This window comes from Hippichthys cyanospilos, chromosome 1, assembly GCF_059441005.1.
Source record: "Hippichthys cyanospilos isolate Australia breed blue-spotted pipefish chromosome 1, RoL_Hcya_1.0, whole genome shotgun sequence".
Lineage (NCBI taxonomy): Eukaryota > Metazoa > Chordata > Actinopteri > Syngnathiformes > Syngnathidae > Hippichthys > Hippichthys cyanospilos.
The window spans coordinates 30,825,532-30,849,494 of record NC_142369.1 but is presented as its reverse complement, the minus strand read 5'-3'; the positions used below and the strand labels follow the sequence as shown (position 1 = coordinate 30,849,494).

General features: G+C 42.1%; 3 protein-coding genes and 1 non-coding gene across 5 annotated transcripts in view; 2 read left to right on the top strand and 2 right to left on the bottom strand.

The window, feature by feature from the left end:
* Window positions 1–22: 22 nt before the first annotated feature.
* Window positions 23–4,109, bottom strand: trmt2a (tRNA methyltransferase 2A). Of its 2 annotated transcripts, XM_088424219.1 has the most exons (12): window positions 4,012–4,109; window positions 2,949–3,561; window positions 2,762–2,870; window positions 2,261–2,442; window positions 1,796–1,910; window positions 1,577–1,692; window positions 1,292–1,403; window positions 1,020–1,142; window positions 848–923; window positions 579–695; window positions 413–509; window positions 23–317 (listed from the first exon to the last, which is right to left on the bottom strand). In XM_088424219.1, the coding sequence occupies exons 2-12, from the start codon at window positions 3,554–3,556 to the stop codon at window positions 179–181; spliced, it is 1,794 nt and encodes a 597-aa protein (XP_088280345.1). In that variant the 5' UTR covers window positions 3,557–3,561; window positions 4,012–4,109; the 3' UTR covers window positions 23–178. The 2 variants fall into 2 exon arrangements, 1 of the variants encoding a protein (XP_088280345.1); XR_015866678.1 differs by lacking the exon at window positions 848–923 and having other exon boundaries at window positions 264–317.
* Window positions 4,110–4,455: 346 nt separating this feature from the next.
* Window positions 4,456–10,739, top strand: ranbp1 (RAN binding protein 1). Its single transcript, XM_088416362.1, has 6 exons — window positions 4,456–4,604; window positions 5,665–5,798; window positions 5,876–6,033; window positions 9,735–9,863; window positions 10,007–10,075; window positions 10,517–10,739. Exons 1-6 carry the CDS (start codon window positions 4,590–4,592, stop codon window positions 10,645–10,647), a joined length of 636 nt encoding a protein of 211 aa, XP_088272488.1. The 5' UTR covers window positions 4,456–4,589; the 3' UTR covers window positions 10,648–10,739.
* On the top strand, window positions 10,253–10,381 carry LOC148430092 (small nucleolar RNA SNORA77). Its single transcript, XR_015867978.1, has one exon. It is a non-coding gene; the product is annotated as a small nucleolar RNA SNORA77 (small nucleolar RNA).
* Window positions 10,740–11,527: 788 nt separating the features above from the next.
* Window positions 11,528–23,963, bottom strand: part of zdhhc8b (zDHHC palmitoyltransferase 8b) — a 53,751-nt gene continuing 41,315 nt past the window's right edge. The window contains exons 2-11 of the mRNA XM_088416347.1: window positions 23,732–23,853; window positions 22,812–22,969; window positions 20,942–21,114; window positions 20,728–20,830; window positions 20,483–20,574; window positions 20,083–20,215; window positions 19,145–19,250; window positions 17,810–17,916; window positions 16,684–17,741; window positions 11,528–16,160 (exon numbers count right to left, since the gene is read on the bottom strand). Of these exons, the coding sequence (XP_088272473.1) occupies window positions 16,028–16,160; window positions 16,684–17,741; window positions 17,810–17,916; window positions 19,145–19,250; window positions 20,083–20,215; window positions 20,483–20,574; window positions 20,728–20,830; window positions 20,942–21,114; window positions 22,812–22,969; window positions 23,732–23,853 (2,185 nt within the window). The 3' untranslated portion in view covers window positions 11,528–16,027. The remainder of the gene's footprint in view (window positions 16,161–16,683; window positions 17,742–17,809; window positions 17,917–19,144; window positions 19,251–20,082; window positions 20,216–20,482; window positions 20,575–20,727; window positions 20,831–20,941; window positions 21,115–22,811; window positions 22,970–23,731; window positions 23,854–23,963) is intronic.

The window sequence follows — 23,963 nt, the reverse complement described above, 5'->3', positions numbered from 1 at the left end:
AAAACAAGATTATGAAGCAGTGTTTTGGAAATAGGGTTTATTCCAAAAGGTAATTGATGAACTAAAGGAGAAAACTACCAGAAAAATAAAACTAACATTTCTGCATTTCCGATGGGAAAGGACTTAAAAAAAAAAAAAAATACATGTGCACTGAAGTAAGCACTAAATTATTGGTCTGTCATTGAGAGTTGTACGCTACTCTCTCAAAGAGCAAAACCATTTCAAAATGTGTCGTCTGAGGAAACAAATCCACTGCCATGGCTCGTACAGGCTGGAATGGTGCCCCATGGACTCTGTTGGAGGGTGCCCTGCACAGGCTGGAGGGCAGATTTTTTTTTTTTTTTTTTTTTTTTTAGTTAAACATCTTTGCAAAGTGGGATTTGGGTGTATGGAAAAAAAAAATTGAACTCACTCAATGAAGTTATTCATGGCGGCCTTGGCATTGCACGCCACATAAATCAGCCTTTTCAAATGCTCTGCTCTCCTGATTGCGAGGACCACCTTGGAATCTGTAATTAAGATTGCAACTCTTTATAAATCAAACATCACATTTATACAGTTGGGTATTATGGACTTACGTAATCCTGCCCTTGGTGGATCCACAATGGCTGTCACGTTGGGGGACACAATTGCATTGAGAATATTGGGGAACAAATCTTCAGCTTTCCCGCAGTGAAACTCAACATTGCTGAGGCCTTAAAATGGCAAATTGCTGAGGCCTTAAAATGGCAAAGGAAAAGCCATGCAATCGTCACTGAACAAGTTACAAGATGTTTATTCTACTGGCCAACTAGCACCAGCTACGATTTCTAACATACTACATAGCTATTCTTACCAATGGACTCACCGTTAAGTTTTGCATTAACTTCAGCATCTGCAACTGCCTCCTGGCAAAGTTCTATTCCAATTACTTTCTTGACCCTCTACAGACCCCCCCCACCACACACACCAAATATATTTATATGGATCACATCTCATCCAGCAGCTATTTATACATTGCTCTCAATGATAAGCATTACCTTAGCCAAGGAAATGCCAATAGTTCCTGTCCCACAGCACACATCCAGAACTGTGGTGTTCTGATCCAGTTGTGCCCATTCTGCTACGGTAGAATACAGTACCTCTGCTGCTAGTGTATTCACCTATTAGTTGCACAAAAAATAGGAAGTTTGTTTAAAAAAAAAAAAAAAAAATCTTTGTATTAGACAAAACGTATTTGCCTAACATATTTGCCTAAGTGCGTTGTTTCGGGACAAAAGGCTAGTAAGTGTCAAGATGAAAAATGTCCTACCTGGAAGAAAGAATGAGGAGATATTCTGAATTTTAAACCAAGCACTTCCTCATGAATGCAGTCATCTCCTGCTATCAGCTCACAAGGCAAATCTTCAATGTTTGGAGATTTCCTGCAGCCGTTTGGGGAAATCGCATTTTCACTTACTGTAATCTAATCACAAAGATAAACATAACTATCTGCAAATTCATGATGTACACCTCCAAAGTATCCAACAGCAGGGGTGTTTAGCGCCACACACAAAACACTAATTGGAAGTCCATACCTATGGAGTTTCGTCCTCACCTTTGGCCCTCTCTGACATAGTAAAGAGAGGTGATGCCGCTGTCTTTGCCCTCTCCCTCTAAAAAGTACGTCTTCATAGAGCTCTTCAAAGCATCAAGTTCTGTTTTTTCAAGTTTCTAGAGAATTGTCAAATACGTGCAATTGGTCAGAAACAGAACATCCATAGAAAGCTTAGCCGTCAATACATGCGAGACCTTACGAACTTGACTCATTCATTACCTGCGGGTTGAAGAATACAATAGCCATGGCTTGCTTGGTCCTGGTGGTGCGAACAGTCAGCTGCTTCCAGTGTCCTTCATAGGTTTCAGGACTGTACACGTTGTAAGGAGTTGACCTTTGCGTAACCAGCGACAATTAGTACCGCAAAGACCGATCAAGTACAAAATCTAAAAGGGGAACATTACCATCTTCAACATGACATTTAAGTTTATGAATTTAGTAAGGGTGCTTTTACAGTATCTTGTATCAGTCTGGATGTAAGTCTGTCAAGCATGATTCAAATAAGTGCTAAGCCTCGAAGGTCTGCACTCCCTATGCTCATTATACAAGAACTACTTATTAAATCTGAATGTCAAAAACTGAATGACAGTAATTCATTTGAACACGTTTGAATGAACTGAACAATATTTCTCCAAATTTAATCGAATCAAGAAATTACAAACCCTGGTTTTGATTCTTACGCACCTGATGAACTTTTGAAAGTCACGGACGACCTTCTTGGCCTCGGCTGAGACATGGCACGCCTCTGCCGGCCCCACCACAGCGCAGGAGCCCCCTTTATACTTCCCCAGACGGAAGCCGACGGTCTTATCTTCCCCATCGGCGCCCACTGAGATGAGGAACTCACACTTGTTTCTGTACTCCGTCTGCCAGCGTACATAGCGTGTTGGGAAGTTGTTGTTGTTGTTTTTTTGCTTTGGTTTTTGACCCCGGAAGATAAATGAATCGAAGGATAATTATAACAAACATTTATTAGGTTACCAGCTGCTCTAAATGAACATCAATGGAAATTATTTAAATAATCTGTTATGTTTAATAAACTAGTCTGCAGTTACTCATTTATGATCAAATTTTAGTTATGGAATTGCATTCCTAAACAGAATGGATTATTCTGAATACATTTCTGACTTTAAAAAAAAAAAAAAAAAAACACTGACGAAAAATCCAAACTCGGACGACACCAACCTGTATAGGGGACGGACACATTGCTTCAAGAGGACAGCACTGTCTGTATTGTTTTTCTTTGACGTCAAAGAGCAATGGCAGCATGGCTTTGTTGGTGCTCGCAATCTCTCTGGGGAAACAGCATCAAATTCAACACGCAGTATTTTCTGAGGGTGCATTAGAAATCCTGTCGATGCCATGCTCTCACTTGGCCAGCCTTTGCAGAACCGCTACCGCATCCTGCTCCTTTCTGCTCAGCTGCTCTTCATAGGGAACGTTCCACAAGGGAGTCACCACATTGGCTATCTGGACACTCAACGGCTCCTCCTTCTCGTCACCTTCTGCTCGTTTGGAAGGATGCGGGCCTCCCGGACCGTCATCCTCTTCTTGCTTCCTCTTCCTCTGGATGGGATCGGCTTTAGGCTTGGCCAGTCTGACGCTCAACACCTGGCCCTTCCACTGCATTCCGTGCACCATCTTCATGGCCTTGTCCCGCTCCTCCTCATTCTTAAAGGTGACAAATGCAAATGTCTGCTTGCCAAACAACTTAATTTTGTGTGGGTTGAGGCCATGCTTTGCCAGAAATTTCTTCAGGTCATTGAATCCGATGAACTTTGGTAGATTACGGATCTCCACTTTGAAGATCTCGGATGTGAAAAGATCTTGCTTAATGTAGCCATAAACGCTGGGGTCCGATGCCACCTCACATTCTCCTGCAGTGTCAACATGATCTGTGAATTCAGTGGGGAGGTCAGCAGAGTCCCCCTCCTTTGGAGGGGCCGCTTCAGTCACAAGGCTGCTACTTGAGTCTTCCATGTTGCCTAGAAAAAATATTAAATCATTTTAAGAATTCAAAAAACCCACAATAAATAGTGAATATAAACTCTATTTAACCCTAGTCAAATTACACCGTTAAATAATTTCAAAACAATTTCACCATGAATGTGCTCCACAACCTTCCTAGCTCAATTGCTGACCAAATATTTTTGAAGCGGGGATATCTTAAATAACAGCTGAGATGATGCGGTTGCACAATGTTGGGTTAGAAGCACTTTAATTTATAGCAAGTGTGTGATGACACCCATTTAACACGAGTTCAGCTGATCGAACACAGCCAAACCCCCAGTACAATGTGCAGACCTGTGCAACGTTATTGTCTCATCTTGTTTATTTCTGCGTAGCATTTAATTGTTTCAACTGATTTGTGCATTTTGTTGTCAAAATAATTATGCAAAACAAATGTCGACGTTATATTTGCAGTGGCGCCTTACCTTCTTTAGCTATTTTCAAACACTGACGGTTCAGTAGGCTGCCATGTTCATGAAACCACGTGGCGTTGACTGCGAACTTTGAACTTTCTTAAAGAAATACGCTCAAATGTAACTATGGAAAATGTCGAGCGGGACTGTCACTAAGAGTAACACACCAATTTAAATCTAATCATCATTCTTATTATTAATTGAGAAAAAAGTAAACGTTTGAATATAACTACAGATCTATCAACGTTGTTGTTATTACAGTAATTCCTAAACAATACAGCACGTTTGCTTGTTGGGAAGGTGTAAGGAATGCTTTTGTGTTTTTATAAACAGTTTTTCATCTAACAATCTGGCAGTACAATACACCTTGAAACTACGAAATTAGAACGCTGGATGATTTTATTTTATTTTTTTCATTATAATGAAAAACAAGTCCGTGTCTGCACGGTCGCTTAGTGATGACGCAGGGGCAAATTCGGAGCGCGAAACCTGCAACAGGAAGTGAGGGGAGCTAAGGAGTGGAAACGGCGGCCACTTTGGGATTTGAATCTTATAAGTTAACTTCAAAATCTGCAAACATCTACAATATTATGGCTGACCCAAAGGTGAGGTCGTGATTAGTTGGTCATCGAAAGTGTCCTGACTGTTTTACAATAAGAATTTGTAGAATAAATTTATAACGGGCGATTCCAAATCGTTGAAGTTTGAAATGAGTCTGCGAATTAAACTGCCGACAATGAGTTGGCGCTAGTTGAGAAGCTAACTGGCGGCGTTTCCACTACGCGTTAAATACATCTGATAATTCATAAGATAAACGAATTAAAGTTTTTCATAAGTGAGAGTTGCCTCGACTTTGAAGCGTTTTATGAAGATTTTCGTGATGCGCTGAAGTGTGCATCCGGTGAGCGTGGTACCGCTAGCTGCACTATCCCATCATCGGGGTCTTTTGATGCTAATAGCTACGTCAATGCTAAACCGCCGTTTGAATACCGACAAGATCATCTCGGGCTATTCAGCGATTCCTTGCTCATTTGCATAGTCAAATGTTCGTGCTATGCAAGATGTGCGAAGTGGACACAGTTAGCTTTCCTCGCCTTTGTCCGCCAGGCACAACAGTTGCTAACTGAAGTATGGCTAATGTTAGCGTGTATCAACGTGTTTCGCGCATTACGTGGCGGATTAGGTAAACGCGATGCAACCAGTAGTTTTGTCAAATAAATCTACACCATGAAATTGGCTGACAAAACGAATTTGACCGCGGCGCGTCTCAAATTCACTTTTGGCCTCCCTAGCATCCTCGCGTAAGGCCTCGTTGATGGGATTGGTCAACTTTCGAGTGAGTTCTTCCTTCCCCAAAGTTGACAAGAATTCGAAATTAAGAAAACAACCTTGCCTTAGAACTTATTCTTATTATGTATGATTAGTAGTCACCGGCCAAATGTGTGTTAAGGTATGTTAGTTGCTGCCGTCCACTCCTTAGGGGATATCGGTCTTATTCGTCAAAGGTAGCGAGTTTCATTTGCTGCGTTCCTGTACACCCTGACTTGCGCTGGTTGTTTTATCTATTTGATTGTAGAACATTTTAAACCCACATGTTAAGAGCATTGTTTACCATGAGGGTTTCTTGGCTGTCATCAGAAATAATTGTGTTTGTGTGACCATCAGGACCAAGAAGAGCACGAAACCCCTGTAGAAACTACAGAAGACACCAATCATGACCCACAATTTGAGCCGATCGTGAGCCTTCCCGAGCAGGAAGTTAAAACTCTCGAAGAGGATGAAGAAGAACTTTTCAAAATGTGAGTATCCACTCTATTCTGGTTATCCTTTTTCAAGTGTGGAATTTATGTCCGATTTTGGGCGTCCTTTTTTGCAGGCGAGCTAAACTCTACCGGTTTGCCTCTGAAAATGACCCACCCGAGTGGAAGGAGAGAGGCACCGGTGATGTCAAGCTGCTTCGACACAAAGACAAGGGCACAATCCGCCTCCTGATGAGGAGAGATCGTACTTTAAAGCTTTGTGCAAATCATCAAAGTGAGTTTTGTGCCGGCTTGGTCTTCATTCCACAGCATTTCACGCTAGTGATGGTCAATAAAGCTTCTTGACTCGATGAAGATTTGCAGCCAATCGGTTTGCACATGGTTGAAAGCTTCATGTTGCTTCACTTGCTCTATGGCACCATCAAGTGGTTCAGAAGCCGAAGAAGTCAACCAAGTTCAGAATTCCATGGCTAGCTAAGAAAATATTTACAGTCATCCCTTGCTACTTCGCGCTTTGATTTTTGCTCCCTTGGTCTTTCACTGATTCTTGTTGAGGAGTGTGCAGAGAAATGCTGTGGCGGTTTCTTGCATGCCAGACAGACGAGGTATCTCTAAATGCACTTGCTACGGACCCTCCTCGGACGTGGAACTACTGCAGTACACACATGTACTTAAATCTCAAATGATTAAACCTTATGCACTGCCTTTGTCGAGGCAGAGACAGAATGGAGCAGGCGTTTACCAGACTGTTGGAAATTATTTTTCAAGTGTAAACTCTCCATTGTTACCATATACAGATTTGACTTAAATTCAACGCTCGGGGTGCTGCTAATATGACCGCAGCTGCGCGAGACTTCAAACGAAATGGGGAACTGCTCACTTACTGTACACTGTACAGTATACACTGTACAAATTTATACACTGTACAGTGTACAGTGTATAAAGTTTAATCAGATTTTCGTTACGGGCAGCAGGGGGTGCTGCGTTTACCGTTCTCCGTAGCTATAACAAGTGCCACCCCACATGTAATATAATTTATTGAAAACATGATCTGGGATTAAATTTAAAACATTCTGTTGGTCATTATGAAGACACTCATTTGCAAGTTTTTAAAATTTACAATCATTCCTTTTTAATGAAAAACGGCCTGAATCTTACACACTGTCCCTTAAAGTAAATGTGTGGACTGCAGTAATATGTCTTAAATAATATGTATAGCATATTAGGATAGCAAGACTTTTCAAATGTAAAATATATATATTTTTTTAATGTGAAAAGTGAGGGCGCTACTTCGCAGGTTTTACTTTGCGCAAGGGGATTCTGGTCCCCATTAACCGCGAAAAACGGTAGATCACTCACTGTATATATTTGCATTACTAGAGGAACGAAACAACAAACATTATGAAGATAAGTTGGTACTCATTTTTGTATTTGCGTATATCTATATATATATATATATATATATATATACACATACACACACACACACACAGTGTTACGAATTTAATCCGTTCAGCGGCTACGCTCGTAACTCGAACTGCTCGTATGACGGGCAATCCGAACCTATGTTAATTAGTGAATGCGTGCAAAAACCTTAGGTAAAAACATCACGACTTTATACATACACATATTAAAAATGAGTAACATAATCTACTGTACAGTTAAATAACATATACAAAGGAAAAATGACATTTATCTTGGGGCCACGTGACTTGAGCTGGGTGGAGGCGGAGGGGAGCAGAGACCAACCCGCAGAATTTATTGATTTATTTTCTTAAACGGGAACTTTTCTCAAACTAGAACATATCACCGGCGATTTCCTTCTCTCTAATCCATAATAGAAGAAGCCTCTCTATTTTGTTGTCGAGCGAGGTCCGTCCCCCGGCAAGGAAAGTCTTGCTCTTAGAAGATTGCCGAGCGGTTACGGCCATATCATGAGCAAGGTTAACTATGCGTGCGCCTCCTTCGTAATTTTTTTTTTTTTAATCTGCTTGGTTTCTATTGTCATCATCCTCTTACTTCTTCCTTTACCGCCACTAGCAATTTTAGAAGCCATGTCTTAACAGATAAAGTTTGCAAGTCTTCCCAACATTCCTTCCTTCCGTTTTTGACTCATTTTCTCTCCTTCCTTCCATCCGGACCAGCTGTGCCATCAAGCTAGATGAAGGCATTCGGCCAACAGCATATCCGCATCTCTGAGTGAGACCGGGACAGTGAACTTAATCGACCAATAGCATATCGGCATCTCCGTGACTGACTTCGTGACTGAGACATTGTAAGAGCAATAGCATTCAGCGTTACAGTGACAAGCGTGAACAGTTGATGCATCAAAGCGAAAACAAATGTACGAACACATTGACCGGCATGTTTGATTGTTCGTAAGACGAAAGGTTTGTGCGTAAGAGGGGGACAAAAAACGCCGCGGTCCACGTTCGTAAGATGAAAAGTTCGTAAAAGAGGGAGTTCGTAAACCAGGCTTCCACTGAGTGTGTGTGTGTGTGTGTGTGTGTGTGTGTGTGTGTGTGTGTGTGTGTATATATATATATATATATATATATATATATATATATATATATATAATAATGATTTTTTTTATACGTATAATGTATATCAGATTTTTCTTCTCCCCTTCATTTAAAAAAAAAACACAGAATATTCAAAACAAGGTTTGCTTTTATTTTAGATTGCTTTTTACATAATTCCGCCTAGAAGAAACATCTGTCTTGCATGAAATACTTGTGGAAATTAATGTAGCAAAGATTGATAAAGTGCAATCAAGTTGTTTCACTTTGGATACAGACAAATGCAATCAAGTAGTTTGACTATGGATACAGACAAACTATTTGATTCGTTTTCTGCCAATTCATTTCAATACATTTTTGGCAAGAAAGAGCAACCTGTCCCCTGCTTCTGCTGCATATACTATTCCACCCCAGTCTTTTCCACTGTATATACAGTATTTATCTACCATTGCCTTCCCATTGTCTTCCATAGTAAGTTGCTTTTTAGCGCGAGTGTGTTGGTTGACGCCGTATTGTTACACCCTCCCAGAGCTTGACATGTTACATACTAGGTAAGATGCCTCTTAGTTTCCACAGTTCAGTGGTACTTGCTCCACGTTTTTTCGCTGCAAACCCAAACTACTTAAAAGCCACCGGCGATACACTTCCTGTCTTTATGAAACACTTAGCTTTCTTTGGCCGTAACAATGTTGGGAGCTCATGAGGGCCGCTGCAAACTAGAGGAAAATCGTATTAATTGCTTTTAAAATTAATAAATACTTTGGGGGGAAAAAAATTGTCCGGGCCTATTTTGCCATATTGAAAGGTATCAAAAGAAATGTTCCCAGACAGGGAAGTTATTCTTTTTCACAGATTCTATTGCAACAACGGACAATGTTGAAAACAAATATTGCATTTGTGCCTACAGGTGTAACAGCAGCCCGAAATCCACAAAATGCGCCATGACAGACTATCACTATTGTGTTTTGCCGTCGTTTTGTACTCGTAATGCTTGCCAAACCCATCAAACCGCTTCTTGAAACCTCCATATGTTTCGGCCGGCCAGCAAGGCTTCACACCTCACTGTTTTCGGATCGTGCCCATATGAAGCACATTTTGTGACTACGCCCTTCTCCTTATTCGACAAACCTCGGCACATTTCATCCCATCACTTTTTCTTACCAATTCAGAAAGCACTTAAAGCAGATTTTGGAAATGCCGTATCTTTCCGTTGTTTTCACGATACACACACACACACATATATATATATATATATATATATATATATATATATATATATATATATGTATATATATGTGTGTGTGTGTATATATGTACATATATATAAATATATGTGTGTGTGTGTATATATATATATATATATATATACACACATATATGTGTGTGTGTGTGTGTGTGTGTGTTGTCCTGTGTTCACCTATGTTTTTGCGGTTCCCTCTCTTGTGAATACCAGTTGTACCGATGATGGAGTTGAAGCCCAACGCTGGCAGCGACCGAGCCTGGGTGTGGAACACACTGGCAGATTATGCCGATGAAGAACCCAAACCCGAACTTCTGGCCATACGCTTTTTGAATGCTGAAAGTAAGCCCATTTGTCTGCGTTTGGTCGAAATCTGCTTCTATATTTTGAGTAGCATCCTTCAGGAGTTAGTTTCGGTCAATTTAATATGATTTGAAAGCCTTTTCACAGCGTCGTCATGAGGATAAGCTCAGTTCTCTTTGCAGATGCGCAGAAGTTCAAAGTGAAGTTTGACGAATGCAAAGATGTGGTCCGAAACAACCTAGAGGGATCAGGTATGGAGGACACAATTTTACTTTCCTGATCTGTATCAACTGTTGTAGTGTTCATAGCGTTAATGGGGAAGTCTTTTTAAAGTCACTGATGTAGCTGACTTTTTTTTTTTAAATATTCTTCTCCCAACGTAAGGTGTGCAAATTGGGTGGAAGATGGGTCGAGTGTCCAACTTGAGAGCAGACACACTCTGTTCTTTGCTGCTGTTTCCAGCTCAGGACTTTTTCTGTCTGCTACATGACCTTGCAGAATAGAACACATGACTGGGTTATGTAAAATCCCGTCTCGCTTTGTTCTGCTACACTAACATGAGCACATCTTGTAATTTATCTATCGCAAATCAGGTTCCGTGAGCAGGCAAACATTCTTCAATTTGAGATGTTGAAGCTGTGTGAGACTTGCATTCAACCGTGACTGACTTCATTCCACTGTTTTTGCCTTAGACAACCCCGATAGTGCAATCAAAGTGGCGGAGAAACTGCAGGAGCTCTCAGTCAAAGACAAGAAAGAAGCTGAAAAGGAGACTAAGAAAGCAGAGCAGACAAAGGAGGTGAAGGCTAAGGAAAAGAATTGATCTTTTTCTACAATAGACTCTAAATATAAACAAACACGATTTGGACACTTGACATATTAGGTTTTTTTATGATTTTTTTTTTTTTTTTTTTGCCTCAAGTCCTTATACCACTTTCACAACCAAGATAATGACATGATGAAAATGAAGCAGACACCCTCCGCTCCCCCCGTCTTCAAAACACCATTGGAATGCTACATTTTTTTGTAATTGTGGTCATCAACACTTTAAAGTTACTTGCGGCAAACTGTGAAGAGGCTTGTGATAGAGATAATTCCCACATTGGGGGTATTCAATGTTTTTATTTGATTTTTTTTTTTTTTTTTTTTAATGTAGGGAAAGGTTGTTGTAGCCCTCTTTTTGGCAGTAAAGAGTCAGGGATCAGGCCTCATGGAAGAGCATTTTCATCACGTTGCACTCCAACAGGCTTCGTTGTCCTGTCCGCGCTTCTACTGTTCCGAGCATCACGTAAACCGGTTTCTTGTCAGTGGAGTGGAATGTAGAAGTAGTTCTTGCCGGGTCTGTTGTGTCATCACATTTGTGTTGGGCTGATAAGCAGTTCAGGACCATCTGATGCACCCCTTTCATTTTATTTTGAAACATCTGGTCATTAAAAGGTCCAAAATGAACAGCTCGAGTTTGCTTCGTGTGCCACTCCCAAGTTTTGTTCCTCACCATGAATTCTCTCGGTAACATTCCCTGATCATCAGCATGTGAAATCTGTTCCCATCCCGCTCACCTCCATTTCTTCTCATCAACCATTTATGAACCTCAAAAATGCATCCAAGTGCCAGTGCATCTGTAAATACTTGTACATGGATGAAATGTTGCTTTTCATTTGCACTCTTAATGATTGGAAATGTTTCCTCCATCTTTGAATAAAACACTGTCAACCACTTTTGCATCCAACTAAGCATTCTTGGAACAAATTGGCTTGGGAGTTTCCGGCTGTCTTTTCTGCATATTTACCTTTTTCTTTGTATTATCTGGAAAAAGAATCAACATGCTGATAAGTGATTTGTTCAATTGAGACTTTATTGTCGCTCAGGTTTCTTCGCAAAAATAGGAACATCAATAGTATCTATAATTTATTACAATGAAATCATATGCTCGAGTGTTTGGAAATGTAAATCAGCCCACGGAGTTACGCTCATTGTTGACTTGTGGCAACGTTGTCGGATCCGTGGCGATGAAGTCAATTCTCTGAAATACAGTTGGACCGATGGCAGTATTAAGGAACAACGTTGGTGTCGTATACGAGCAGACTGGTTTGGAAGACCGTATGAGATTTTGAAACAATATATAAGGTTACTACTCTGTAGATGATCTGTTAACTCCTGTTTTACAAAACTACTCGACACATTCAATTTACAATAAATTTACTCACTTCATACAATTGACTATATGGCGGCAACACTGTCCCTGTTGTGACCTTAGATCTCACTAACTCAAGGCAACAGTGGCTGTGTTAACATTACCAAATAGTTCTTAAATCTGGCATGTTTAATCACACTCAGGGCTACCTCCCAAAAAACAACAACAACAAAAAAACCTGAACAGTAGACTTTTTAAACATCCGCTGTACCTGACAGCTATTGCATATTTACAGAACATTACTGGTCTTAAAACGAAAAGACACTGTTGATTGAATGTCTCAAGACAATTGGTGAGGAAGAGACCTCTGATGCCGTGCTATTCAAATGAGGACTGTGGCTGTTCAAATGCTCAACTCAACGGTCTGCCTGCCTTTCCACTTTAATAATGCACTTATAAAACTGTAAAAGGGCTTTTAATGCATTTTGATTTATCCCAAAAAAATGATGCATTAATCATGTATAACCTAGAATCTAATCTACAATCAGATTATCACACCGGGACAATTTAATGCTGTGTGTTAATTATTTCTACGTTTGTTGTTGGTTCACTGCTAGTGTTCTAGCTAGCAACTGCCTAAAAAAACCGTTTGGTTTTTAGATGGAATGTTCAACCTGTCTTGCTTCGATGCGTGCATTGTGATCAAAGAAACGTTATTAGCGTGCAAGTCCCGTCAGAGTGGTTTTTAAAGTGTAATTGACCACCGCACATACCAATTGGGTCTTCTCACTTATTTTTTGAACGTGTGGGCAATGCCATCTGTTGACCTGATCACTGAGAGGAGAGCAACCTGTATCACCTTTAAGGTAGCCATCTATTGTTACCTTGAATAAAGGATAACAGGCGGTAAAGATACAGTTCTGTGACCATGAGTTTATACAAAATTAATGATGTAATTGTATTTAAATGTGTCAATGCTGTAAAACTGACAGCCCTAGTATTATACCCAACTTCACACATTTTAAATATATCAGTGGTGGGCCATCAGGGCCAGAAAGGCCTTCTCTGCTGGACTAACATGACCTGACATCATTACCATAACTAGAATAATTATAACTATGATGAAAGTCATTTTCATTTTAAATAATTTTACTAAATACTGCATATTATATATATTTTTTTTATTTGTGAAATTATTGTCCACATTCTGTTCTTTTCGTGTCATATCCATTGGTTACGCTCCTTCTAGTGTTGTCGTTTTAAGTTGGGAGTTTTTAGCCAATTAGAACCCGGCTAACTTCTGTTGCCAGGCTGTATGTAATCTGCCAGCTCCAGGAGGCATTCGCTTCATCAGTTGCAGGCATCTGCACAAGCGCAGATGGATATATGTGAGCAGCCTGTATAACTTAAAATATATTGACAACTGTAATAGCAAAGCCATAAGATCGCTATCTCGAGGCCTCACGTTAAACGTGATGTGAATGGATGCTCACTACAGGATGGCGGTGCAATGCTCATCATGCAAGCTACGCGGTGTTACCTTTGGCTCATTGCTTAGAGCCGTAGCGTAGCTATTAGCTTAACCTGTCTTGACTTGGCCATATTTCTGACTGACCGGGGCTGTGAGCTCACCCGGGCAAATAATTCTGCAGCTGGGAATGCCTTTTGTTTGCAAAGGATCGATTTGGTGTTTGGAGCAACACTGGATTTGCAAACTTCCATAATTTAACCAAGGCAGCAACGAGACACCAAAGCACGGCTGGACACCCGCCACCGTGCTTTTATATATATATATATATATATATATTTTTTTTTTTTAAGTTTTGACAGCATCGCATATAGACAAGTTTTAATGGCTGATGCGGGTTTATTGACGTTTAAAAACTCTGGAAAATAGCCTGTGTAGACCAGTAATGCGTACGTGTGCGCATGGTATTTATTCGAGAGTCTGACATCACAGAAGGCGTACATGTGAAAGTCACGGACCGCCACTGATATATATATATATATATATATATATATATATATATATATATATATATATATATATATAATATGTATAAATGTGTGTGTTCCAAAGCCCTATTCCAAAGAAGTTGGGACATAAGCAAATATGGAATACAATGGTATGCAAATCACATTCAACATGTAAGACATTTAATGTTCAAACCGATCAACTTTGCTGTTTTATGGATGCAACACATTCCAAAACATTTGGAACAGGTGTCAGGAAAGATGAGGGATGCTCATCACACACCTGGTTTGAAAATGGGAATAGGTTCATGTCATGATTGGGTATAAAAAGAGTTTCCCTGATTTTCTCAGTCATTCTCAAGCAAAGATGGGGTCAACTCACCTTATTTTCAAATAGAGCGTAAGACAATACTCAATCAGTTGATAATGTTTGTCAACATACAGCTGCAAGGATTTTAGAGATTTCATCATCTGCGGTCCATAAAAATTGACAGAATCTGGAGAAATCATGTAAGCGGCAATGCTGAAAACCGACATGGATGCATGTAACCTTAGATTTCTTCTCCAGCGCTGCATTAAAAAACTATGAATTTGCAAAGAATATCAGCACCTTGCTTAAGAATACGTTAGAAAACCACTGTCAGTAAATAGTTGGGGGGCCTGCCATCTAAGCAACAGCGCCCCTGCCACAGTGCGGGTACTACACTGGCCTGTCTGCAGTCCAGTCCTGTCTCACGTTGAGAATGTGTAGCGCATTATGAAGTGTCAAATATAAAAACGGAGACCCCGTACTGGTGAACAGCTGATAATGCACAAGACAGAATGGAAAAGAGTTCCACATACAAAGCTTCAACAAATTTTGTGTCCACAAATGTTCAATGAATGTTGTTAAAAGGAAAGGTGATGCAACACAATGGGAAACGTGGCCCTGTACCGGCTTTTTTGGAATATGATGCCGCCAATAAATGCATGATTATTTATCTTATCAGTTTCAACATTAAATATTTAGTCTTAGTAGCGAGTTCAATTAAATATAGAACATGATTTGCATAACATTGTGCTGTTTTCAGTTAACTCAACATCCCATTTTATTCTTGTGCTCAAAAACCCTGACAGACACGAGCAAGTTTAAAAAGAAAAAAAATCTTTACATTGGCATTGATGGTAGTCACTTATGTCCATGAGCCCTTCTGGCTGAGTTGTATAATTTAGCACGCACATAAATAAATACATTAATGAAGGGAATACAATCTACAAAAATCAAACAATGAATCAAATGTTGGTTATATCAAGATACTGATAAAAATATGGGGTGATATTTTTTTGAACAACCAGCCTGTGTCACTAAGCTCTTTCCGTGCCTACCATTCCATTATAAGCAAACAGGAATCCGGACAACAAATACTAATTGAAACGATTCAGTTCATTGTGGGGGTTTTAAACTTGTCAAGTATGAGGTAATCTGATGGTCCAGAAGAAGCCTGCACCTTCCCGAGTCCAATGGAATCCTAGCAGAGTATTTTCTTTCAATGCCTTAACGTGACTGAGTCATTGCATCAAATTGAACCTCAGTCGGTTGTGCCCATTCCTGGGGGAAAGGGGGCGGCCCTGTGCGTACGTGGACCAAAGGTGCAGGTCTTCTTTAAGGGGCTTGGTGTTTTGAAGCACCTTGACTTCTTGGCCAAGCACAGAGCGCGTGACACTTGCAGAAGTAGTATTATCCCACCAAATACGTTGGTCCTCGGTGGCATTTAGTTCCAGTTGAAGCCCTATCTGGAGCAGAATGCGTAGGGCTTTGGACATTTGGATAGGGTCATACGACTAGCTGAGAGGGTACAATCATTGGCCCAATCAAAGACAATGATATGGAGGTATTCCCTTACCTGCCCTCACACAGGAAAACACACTCTGAACCGGAATACAGAGGATCTGCCGATAATTGGACTCAACACAACACGCATTAGGCCCAAAAGAACCACACGGAAGCAGACCGATCCCGTGATTGGACAGGAACAACAAAACGGAGCTCCTACTTCTCTTCTCTTCACTTCACAAATGAGGTTCTTGTCACTGGAGGTGAATTCAGCATGCCGGCTCACACCGAAATCTCATAGGTGGTACCTCCCACCCCAGTCACCTTTTTGACGTTACCATGGCGAGTAGGACTGGCTGTGACACCCTTGGCACTCGGGCGGCAATCCATCTGGCCATTAACTTTCATTGCCTCTCTGAATAGAAAGAGAAAAGCAACAAATGGGGTTCAAGTCACAAATACAGAGATTCTACACAAGTAAAGGTCACTGTTCTGGACGGTGAAGAACAAGGGATGACGGGTTGGAGCGACATGCCTCACTTGTCCGGATGGAATGGAAACACGGATGCAAGGGTGTCGGAAATGAGTGACGTTGTGAAAGGAGTATGCGAAAGCATGCAAAAAGAAGAAGGAATGGAAAGTCACAAAACTTTATTAATCTGAATGTGATAGAAGAATACAAAACTTTTTTTTTTCCCCTAAGGCAAAAAAAAAAAAAAAAAAAAAAATCATTCATGGAACACACGTATGCATTCATACGAACTTACGGATAAATAAACAGAACAAACACAGTATATTTAATGCTACATGCTAGACAGAGGTACGGACTAGAGTTCTTGAAAGGATCGGGAGCAGGGCTTCAGAGGGGGATAGTGGCGTAGGCCTCCGAATCCCCAGCTCGGGGCACGCATGCAGTGCCAGAGGGCTAGGATTCATACCTTGCCCCCCCCAGACGAGGCGAGTCCATCCTCTCCTGGGCACTCATGTATGAGAGTTTCTGGTGGGAGCAGGAGGGCGATCGGGGCACGGCGGGCGATCGGGGGTGGTGGACAGGAGAGCGGTAAAGGCCCTCGGGGCCAGAGACCCTCCCGTGGTTGTTGTTGCTGCTAATGTGATCCGTGTGTAAAGAGCCGGATGAAGTCCGGGGCGCTCGGCCCAGAGCGGAGCCGGCCTGGCACAGCACGGGGGTCCTCTGGCCGTAGCTCAGCCCGACCCCCATCAGATTGTCCCTGGAGCCCCCGTAGGCCGGAGGGGTCGGGCCCCTGGAACCGGCGCAACGAGGCCCATCCGGATAGCAGGGGTTGGGCGGAAGGCCGTACGCCCCGGGGCCGGAGTCCTGGGCGTAGATGTGCGTCTGGGAATGCCCGTGTAGCATCTGTCGCTTCTCTCTCGCCTCCATTTCCTTCCGCTCCTGGATGGAGGCCATGATCGTTTGGGAAAGGTTGTCGTAGCGCACCGGGGACGGGTCCCTGTCCCGCAGGCGAGGGGAGTGGCGGCCCACCCCCCGGGCCGACATAACCGGACTGTAGGCGGCGCCCGCGTGTTGTCTCTGCATCTCGGGCTCCCGGACGTGGCACATTTTGGCGGGCAGGTAGGGCGAGTGGAAGCCCACCGGAGGCATTCCACGCTGAGCCGAGCGCTCGCCGGCGGCGGGCGGGGCGCTACCGGGATTCAGCAGGCTATCGTAGGATAGGCTTCCGTTTCGGTTGGACAGCGCGTTGGGAGAGAAGACGTTCTTATACGGCGTAGGGGTGACCGCCTGAGGCTGCGCGCCCACCGGCTGATTCTTCTCCGGTCGTTGGTGAGCCTGCTTGAGGCTGAGGGTCCGAGAGTTGACCGGGTCGGAGTCCAGCTGAAAAGGGGAGGACTTGAAGCTGCGGTGGAGGGGGGCGTTGGTGTACTGCGGCAGATCCAGGTTCGGCTCGGATCGATAGTCGTGCCCCCGGACACCCTCCTCCAAGATGGCTGGGGAATTTTGCTCGTCCGGCATGACAATCTGAAGACACGGCTTGGTAAATGCCTTTAATTGATGTGCTTTCTCGGTAATCTATTGACCGGTTTTACCTTGTCTCCCGCAGTATGATAGTGGACTTTCGGCATGGTGCCGAAGGACGGTCTGAATTTGTACATGGCCGGAGTGGAGGGGTGGGTCTGTCCAGACAGAGAGCTTTCTACAGTATATTCAAGACACAGAGGAAGGCAAATGCATGAGAGTCAGCAGCCATTGCGGCACCAACAGACAGCTGAATTATGCAGTTGTGACATAACTTTACCTAATTCCCCAAAACATTCAAAAGTGTACAGATGACACACATTTTGGAGGGAGGCATGGAAATGAAATTTGGAAGGAAAACAGTTTTCATCACACTCCGTGTCCTGCTCAGCTCTGTAAATTCATGATGAAAATAAATTAAACCGCATAATATGGCTATGAGGATTGGCGTTTTAGCGCCTGTTTAAAGGCTACTAATTTGACCGTGTTCCAGTTTTTTGTTGCAAATGTTCCATATAACAAAGGCAGGTTTAGTCTTTATTTTGATTCCTTGACCACAACCACTAGAACCGAGGAATAAATGTGGTCCTAATATTTTGTATGAGACTAATGGAGTGTTGTGTATACTTTGCCCCGATCCATGTTTATTTATGTGGATTCCAATTTTCATTATTTTTCATTTTTTTCCTGCCTTCTTTTTAAAAATAAAATTGTGACAAAAATTGTGCAAAACAAAGTGAAACAGAATCCAAGCAGCATCGCCAAAAGACTTATTCACAAGCAAAGATTGGGTGAGGAGTGGAGGACAGCTCAGCACTATGTGAAAAACTGCGTGAGAAAATGTCCAAAAGTTTTGAGCACAACATTTCTCACCTTACATTGACCAGGAACGCAGTTCTTCAATTCAAATGTCAAAGCCATTGGCGAGCGTTTGACCAAGTGCAAATTGCTGCAGTGAATAAAAAGGACCAGCAGGGTGCACTGTTGCTCCTGCGGGTTGGGCAAACCATTTCCTCCCTGACATAATGCACCACGACGCAGGGTCTCTGAAGGGAACCCGCCGTGTGTCTTTTAAAACCCGATTACTGACGGCGATATTTTGCAAGATTTAAAAGCAACGGTGCACAGCTGCACAGGGACACATGCAACAGGCAACGAATTGCACTTGACATATGCGGTGCTTCCAGGAGCTAGGTACACCCGCACAATCTGTGATATGATCCGATACAAATTCTGCACTGAAAATAGTCTTCACAAAATTGCTGACACACTGTATAGATGATTGTTTGTAATCGTTCTCGCTTGCAGTACGTGTAATGATAGGAGTCCCATTATGATTCTGAAAAGTAACGACTGACGGAGGACTTGGATGGAGAAATGAGATGTGGGATTTTAGTGGATCTTACCCTCGCTGGAGGTCAGATGATTTTTCAGCTGGTTGTACCTGTCAACTTTCGGCGGCAAAGGGGGCTGCGTTTCTTTTTCATCCAGGCCATCAAGGCTGCTTTTTGACTGTAGATGAGAGCGGACTGTCAGGAACATCGTAAACAGGTGGCTGCACAGCAGGTGTAATAGGGATCCGTGTGCGTAGGTGCAGTGCCTTATAATAAGCTTATGCGGACACTTTAGTAACCCCGCAATTTGCAATGCACTTACATGACCAACTATATGAATAATGTGCATTCATCAACTATGTGAAACACGACAAGTGTGACATTAGACGGGAAGACGAGTCAAAAATTTGCTATATACAGTCTTCCGTTCCAGGCGTAGTCTACACACTACATTGCGATTAAGATTGTATTTGTGAATATCGATTGGGTGGTAAAACACACGTGAGGTGAGTGGCCACTTTGCCACCGTGATTGGTCGCAAGTGGTAAAACGGCAAAATTCAATGGCTCTTCAAACGGGGGCTCGCTTCTTTCTTCAGCCCTCTGTCTGTTTCTTCGCGCTCTGTCGTCAAGGTAACCAAAGCCCTACCCTGCGCCGGCCTTGGAGGACGGCAGTGGCTCCATTACGACAGAGGGATTATAATCACTATAGTAAATCTAATTATTCAAATTTAAAAAAACGAAAGAAGCGGCTGCTCTGTGCCGTCATTGTTCATGCATTTTGACCAAAGACATCAAGTTATTCAGCCGCCATTAAATTGAGTACATTTTGTCTTTGTCACAAAAGTATTTTTGGGCATCAGTAACTTGATGACTGTATATCTTTCGTGGTCATTTCATCACAATTGGTTGTGTGTAGTCCAGCTATCTCCGCTGATATACCGAGAGGACATGTTGCAATTCGGTGCAAATAACTAAACATATCCATAACTTTGATTGCAAAAAGCTGACCTTGGAGCTGATAACGGTGCCATGGATGCCATTGTCATTGACCTTGATGGTGATTTGCCTGTCTGAGAGTTCCGGTCTGATAAACGGGGGTTGAACTTTGACGTGGGGTTTTTTCCGTGGGTCAAATATGTACCTGCATGGGAGGAGACCACATGAACCATGCATTTCTTAGCGTTGCTAATCAAAAGAACAATGTCATGGTAAAAATTGGTTATCTACGATTGTAGCCTATCCCATCTGGAAGTTTGCACCTGGGACTGATCACCGGTCGCATTCACACAATACCTGAGCGGCAACCAAACCTAAGCTGCCCGACTGAAGCGTTACACCACCAGTGACCGTAAAAGAAAAAACGCACTTCAAAACACTCATACAAGCTTGCGCGAGTATAGCGTCTTACCTTGGCCCCAGAGGACTACATAAAACATACTCCACGTTGCCACAGCAACCTTTAGTGAAGGGATTTACTCCTCCACGGAACTTGCCCGTTACCTGAGGAACACAAGACCTTGTTCAGCACTTTGCTTTGATGGCTTTGCACAAATACAAAAAGCCCGGCAGGATAATAGGAATAAGATCGCCGTCGTTATTTTCCTTTCTATTTCACGACTGCGTTTCAAGAGCGATATTGTGTGTTCTCCTCACTTGTTCATTCGTCGTACGACCTCGCGCCACAAGCACCATGTGGAAACCCGTGAGACCCATGACTGGAATGAAGAAAAGTCCTGCGATGCACATCACTACCAAGCTGGGCATCAAAGGGTTAATTGAGGCAAACAGATTTCGCAGCCCACACAACATTTACGAGATCTTTTCCAACACGTGCTGTATGGCAGAATTTGGAATGCTTCAAGGATACGTGATGGTGGTGTGCAGAGCCCCTAATCTCTCCCTGTGGTGAAGCACAAAAATGAGGCCAAAGGTGAAAACTCCCATCATATGGATGCTCAAAGAAAGCAGGAAGAGAAAGAAGTAGCGGTAATTTCTCCGTCCAATGCAGTTGTTGACCCAAGGACAGTGATGGTCAAAGTCCTGCCAATAAGGAAACATGTTATTTTTTTCAAGAACAATCAATCAATCCCTGGATATTTAATATTGATATGTTTCCACATATGCCGTGTTAAAAAAACAAATGGGTGGGACACAGCACTACTGTACCTTAACTAACAAGCAGTACTATAGCTGTACTGTATACTGTACGTTTTGCGATTATAGTCAAGAAAAATTCGCGCAATGAGCATATACAATACATACTGTATACAGACACGGAGTAATTTTCAAAACAAATGATTGATTACTTTCCCACAGTACACTTGATGATCTCTCGACACATTGACGAGTGATCACGTTGAAAGACCCCTTAAGATTGTCCCCCCCCCCCCAGGAAAGAGAAAACTTTTGGCGCCCCCACCCCCAAAATTGGCTAATTATACTAAACCTGAATTCTTTTTTAATATTAACAAAAGAAAAAGACGATATAAATCAATTTTCAACAACTGTTCATTATTTTTTGATTACAGTTTAGTCTAAAACAAAAAAAAAAGAAACAAATACATCAAAGTGCCTGCAATTACACTTTTAAAAAAAAAAGCCTTTTGCCTGGGGTGATCCCCCCTCCGCATCACCTCGCGCCTCCCCACTATTTGAGAAGCACTGCCTTAAGAGACGCCAAACGTGCCCAAAATTTTAGATCTTTTTTTTTTTTCCTGTTAGTTGTTGTCATCAAAATACAATCTTGTAAAAAGTATATGAATTGTAAAACATACAATATGTGATTGAAACTGATTATGATAATGATGATTCACCATATCTGCTCATGAGAGAATATTTTCGCTATTTTGTGCAAAGTTGTTTGTACTGTAGTTGTATGGTCCGCAAGTAAAAGTGTACCTTGCTTTAAACAAAATATGTGGCACATTTCTATCTTGCAGCACTCAGTACCAGCACATTATTTTCAATACCTTTTTGGCTGCATTTACTGTTCAGGTATGGAGTACACTTACAGTATGTGGCTTGGTATGAGTTAGCTGACGCGTTTTCAAGCTAGGAAACGTCACAAGTGGTCAAACAGTAGACCTACCACTGTCCTGCCACACTAAAATGAGAGTCAAGCATATGAAAAATGTATGTGTTGATATTGTAGTGACAGACAGGCGGCCTCCTGGAAATAATACTGTTTTGTCAGCATATGTGAGTGTCCAAGATAAGGATTCAAATGGTCTGTCCTTGTAGAATTATTTCATTTGGATAATTTGGATCAGTTTCTGTGTCTTATTCGATAGAAAAAGCCCTGCCTGGTTTGATGGTACAGATTTTAGGGACTCACTGTCTGGGGCTGATTCACTCCAGAAACATGCATACTGTCTGTCAATGTGAGAAGCTACTCAAAGTTGTTTAGCTCCCACAGAAATTAGAGTTTAAATATGTTTATATTTTAAAATTGCAGTCTTTTTCTCCTGGGTGGTGGTACATTTAAATGACTTTTAGGAAGATGAAGAGAAGAGCCTCTTTTGTTTGACATGTACACATGCATACGCGAAATTTAACCCATCACCGAGAACATGCACCGATAGTGCCCCAACCACTGGAGAAGGAGGCTGATGACGTGCACGGGTACGAGTTCAGGCTATCGGTGTCTGTGAGGCACAAAGGCTCGGCAATCCCTGAAATCTACAACATGCACTTGCTGTGTGTTTTATCACACGCATATATGTAAGCAGTGCACTCACCTCCACACAATTGTCACACACACTGCAGTGTGAGCAGCGAGGCGGCCTGTAGAAGTGACAGGTGGCGCACCACTTCATCCGAACCTGAATGCCCTTGATCTCCACGTTCTTGTAGAGAGGTGCTCGGAAGTCATCATCTTTGTCTTCATCCTCGTCCGCTGCGCATACGCAAACATGTTGTCGGGCAAGTGTCGTTTGAACCTTTTATTTTAGATTTGGGGAAAACAGCGTCGTATTTATAGCCGCCGCTGAACAGAAAGCTCGCCAAAACGAGGGGAGCGCAGTGAAGAGAGTCAACTTAAAGGCAAAAGAAATCACGTTTGACCACAGCTAGGCTAGCTGGCACACTCACACAGCAAAAATAATGCATTGTTGATTTTGGATTTTACATGAATAGATAGAGTGCAATTTGAATCCTTTTTTGCAATCGACAGAAGCGATAACTGAAATACCAAACCTGTGTACATAAGACAGATGCTGTCATTATTAAAACGATGTGGCATTTGTCTCCTGCACATAATTTCGTGTATACAGTGTGTCAAGCATAAAAGCTTTATGAAATGTCTGGACAAAAATATGTAACGTTGATAGACTAAAACCATTCATAGTTATTTTTTTTTCCAGTTCATGTGCACCATACAACCTTGTGAAAATAACTGTTAAGACAGAAGGAAACAATTGTTCCTCTAGACGGGTGCTTATCATTTACAAGCACATTACAAACACCCCCATAGGGTAGAGTTGACTAATCACTGTTTCAACCTGGTGGATTCATTGCTTAGGTTGGTCAGGGTTCTGGAAAGCACGTAGCTGAGTTTGTGAAATACTGGGGGTCAATTACAAGTTATTTCTCAAGAATTTGGTGGAATTTGGTAGCAAAAAGGGTCTTTAATGTACAATTCACTGAGCAGCACACAAACCTCTGGGGTAGACGCCGGGATCCATGAAAGTCGCCATGCTGAAGTTGGCCAACACAAAGAGGAAGACGAGGCCATTGTAAACAGGCACAATAGGGGAGATCACCTTGGACAACCACGGGCACCTGCGGGAACAAATATTAGAAATAAATTGCAAAGATACTTGTTTTCTATTATGTCCTGATTCGGTCCTATGAGTCTCTGAGCAGACGGTAATCAGTCAAATGCACTCTAA

What these genes read in the sequence shown, in the direction of transcription:
- trmt2a (XM_088424219.1), bottom strand. Translation starts at nt 3,556, where the DNA reads ATGGAAGACTCAAGTAGCAGCCTTGTGACTGAAGCGGCCCCTCCAAAG. An exon ending in CTCCTCATTCTTTCTTCCAG is followed by an intron (nt 1,143 to 1,291) that starts GTAGGACATTTT and finishes TGCAACTAATAG; the next exon opens with GTGAATACACTAGCAGCAGA. An exon ending in TTGGCATTTCCTTGGCTAAG is followed by an intron (nt 924 to 1,019) that starts GTAATGCTTATC and finishes GGGGGTCTGTAG; the next exon opens with AGGGTCAAGAAAGTAATTGG.
- ranbp1 (XM_088416362.1), top strand. An exon ending in GAAGAAGAACTTTTCAAAAT is followed by an intron (nt 5,799 to 5,875) that starts GTGAGTATCCAC and finishes CCTTTTTTGCAG; the next exon opens with GCGAGCTAAACTCTACCGGT. An exon ending in GCTTTGTGCAAATCATCAAA is followed by an intron (nt 6,034 to 9,734) that starts GTGAGTTTTGTG and finishes TGTGAATACCAG; the next exon opens with TTGTACCGATGATGGAGTTG.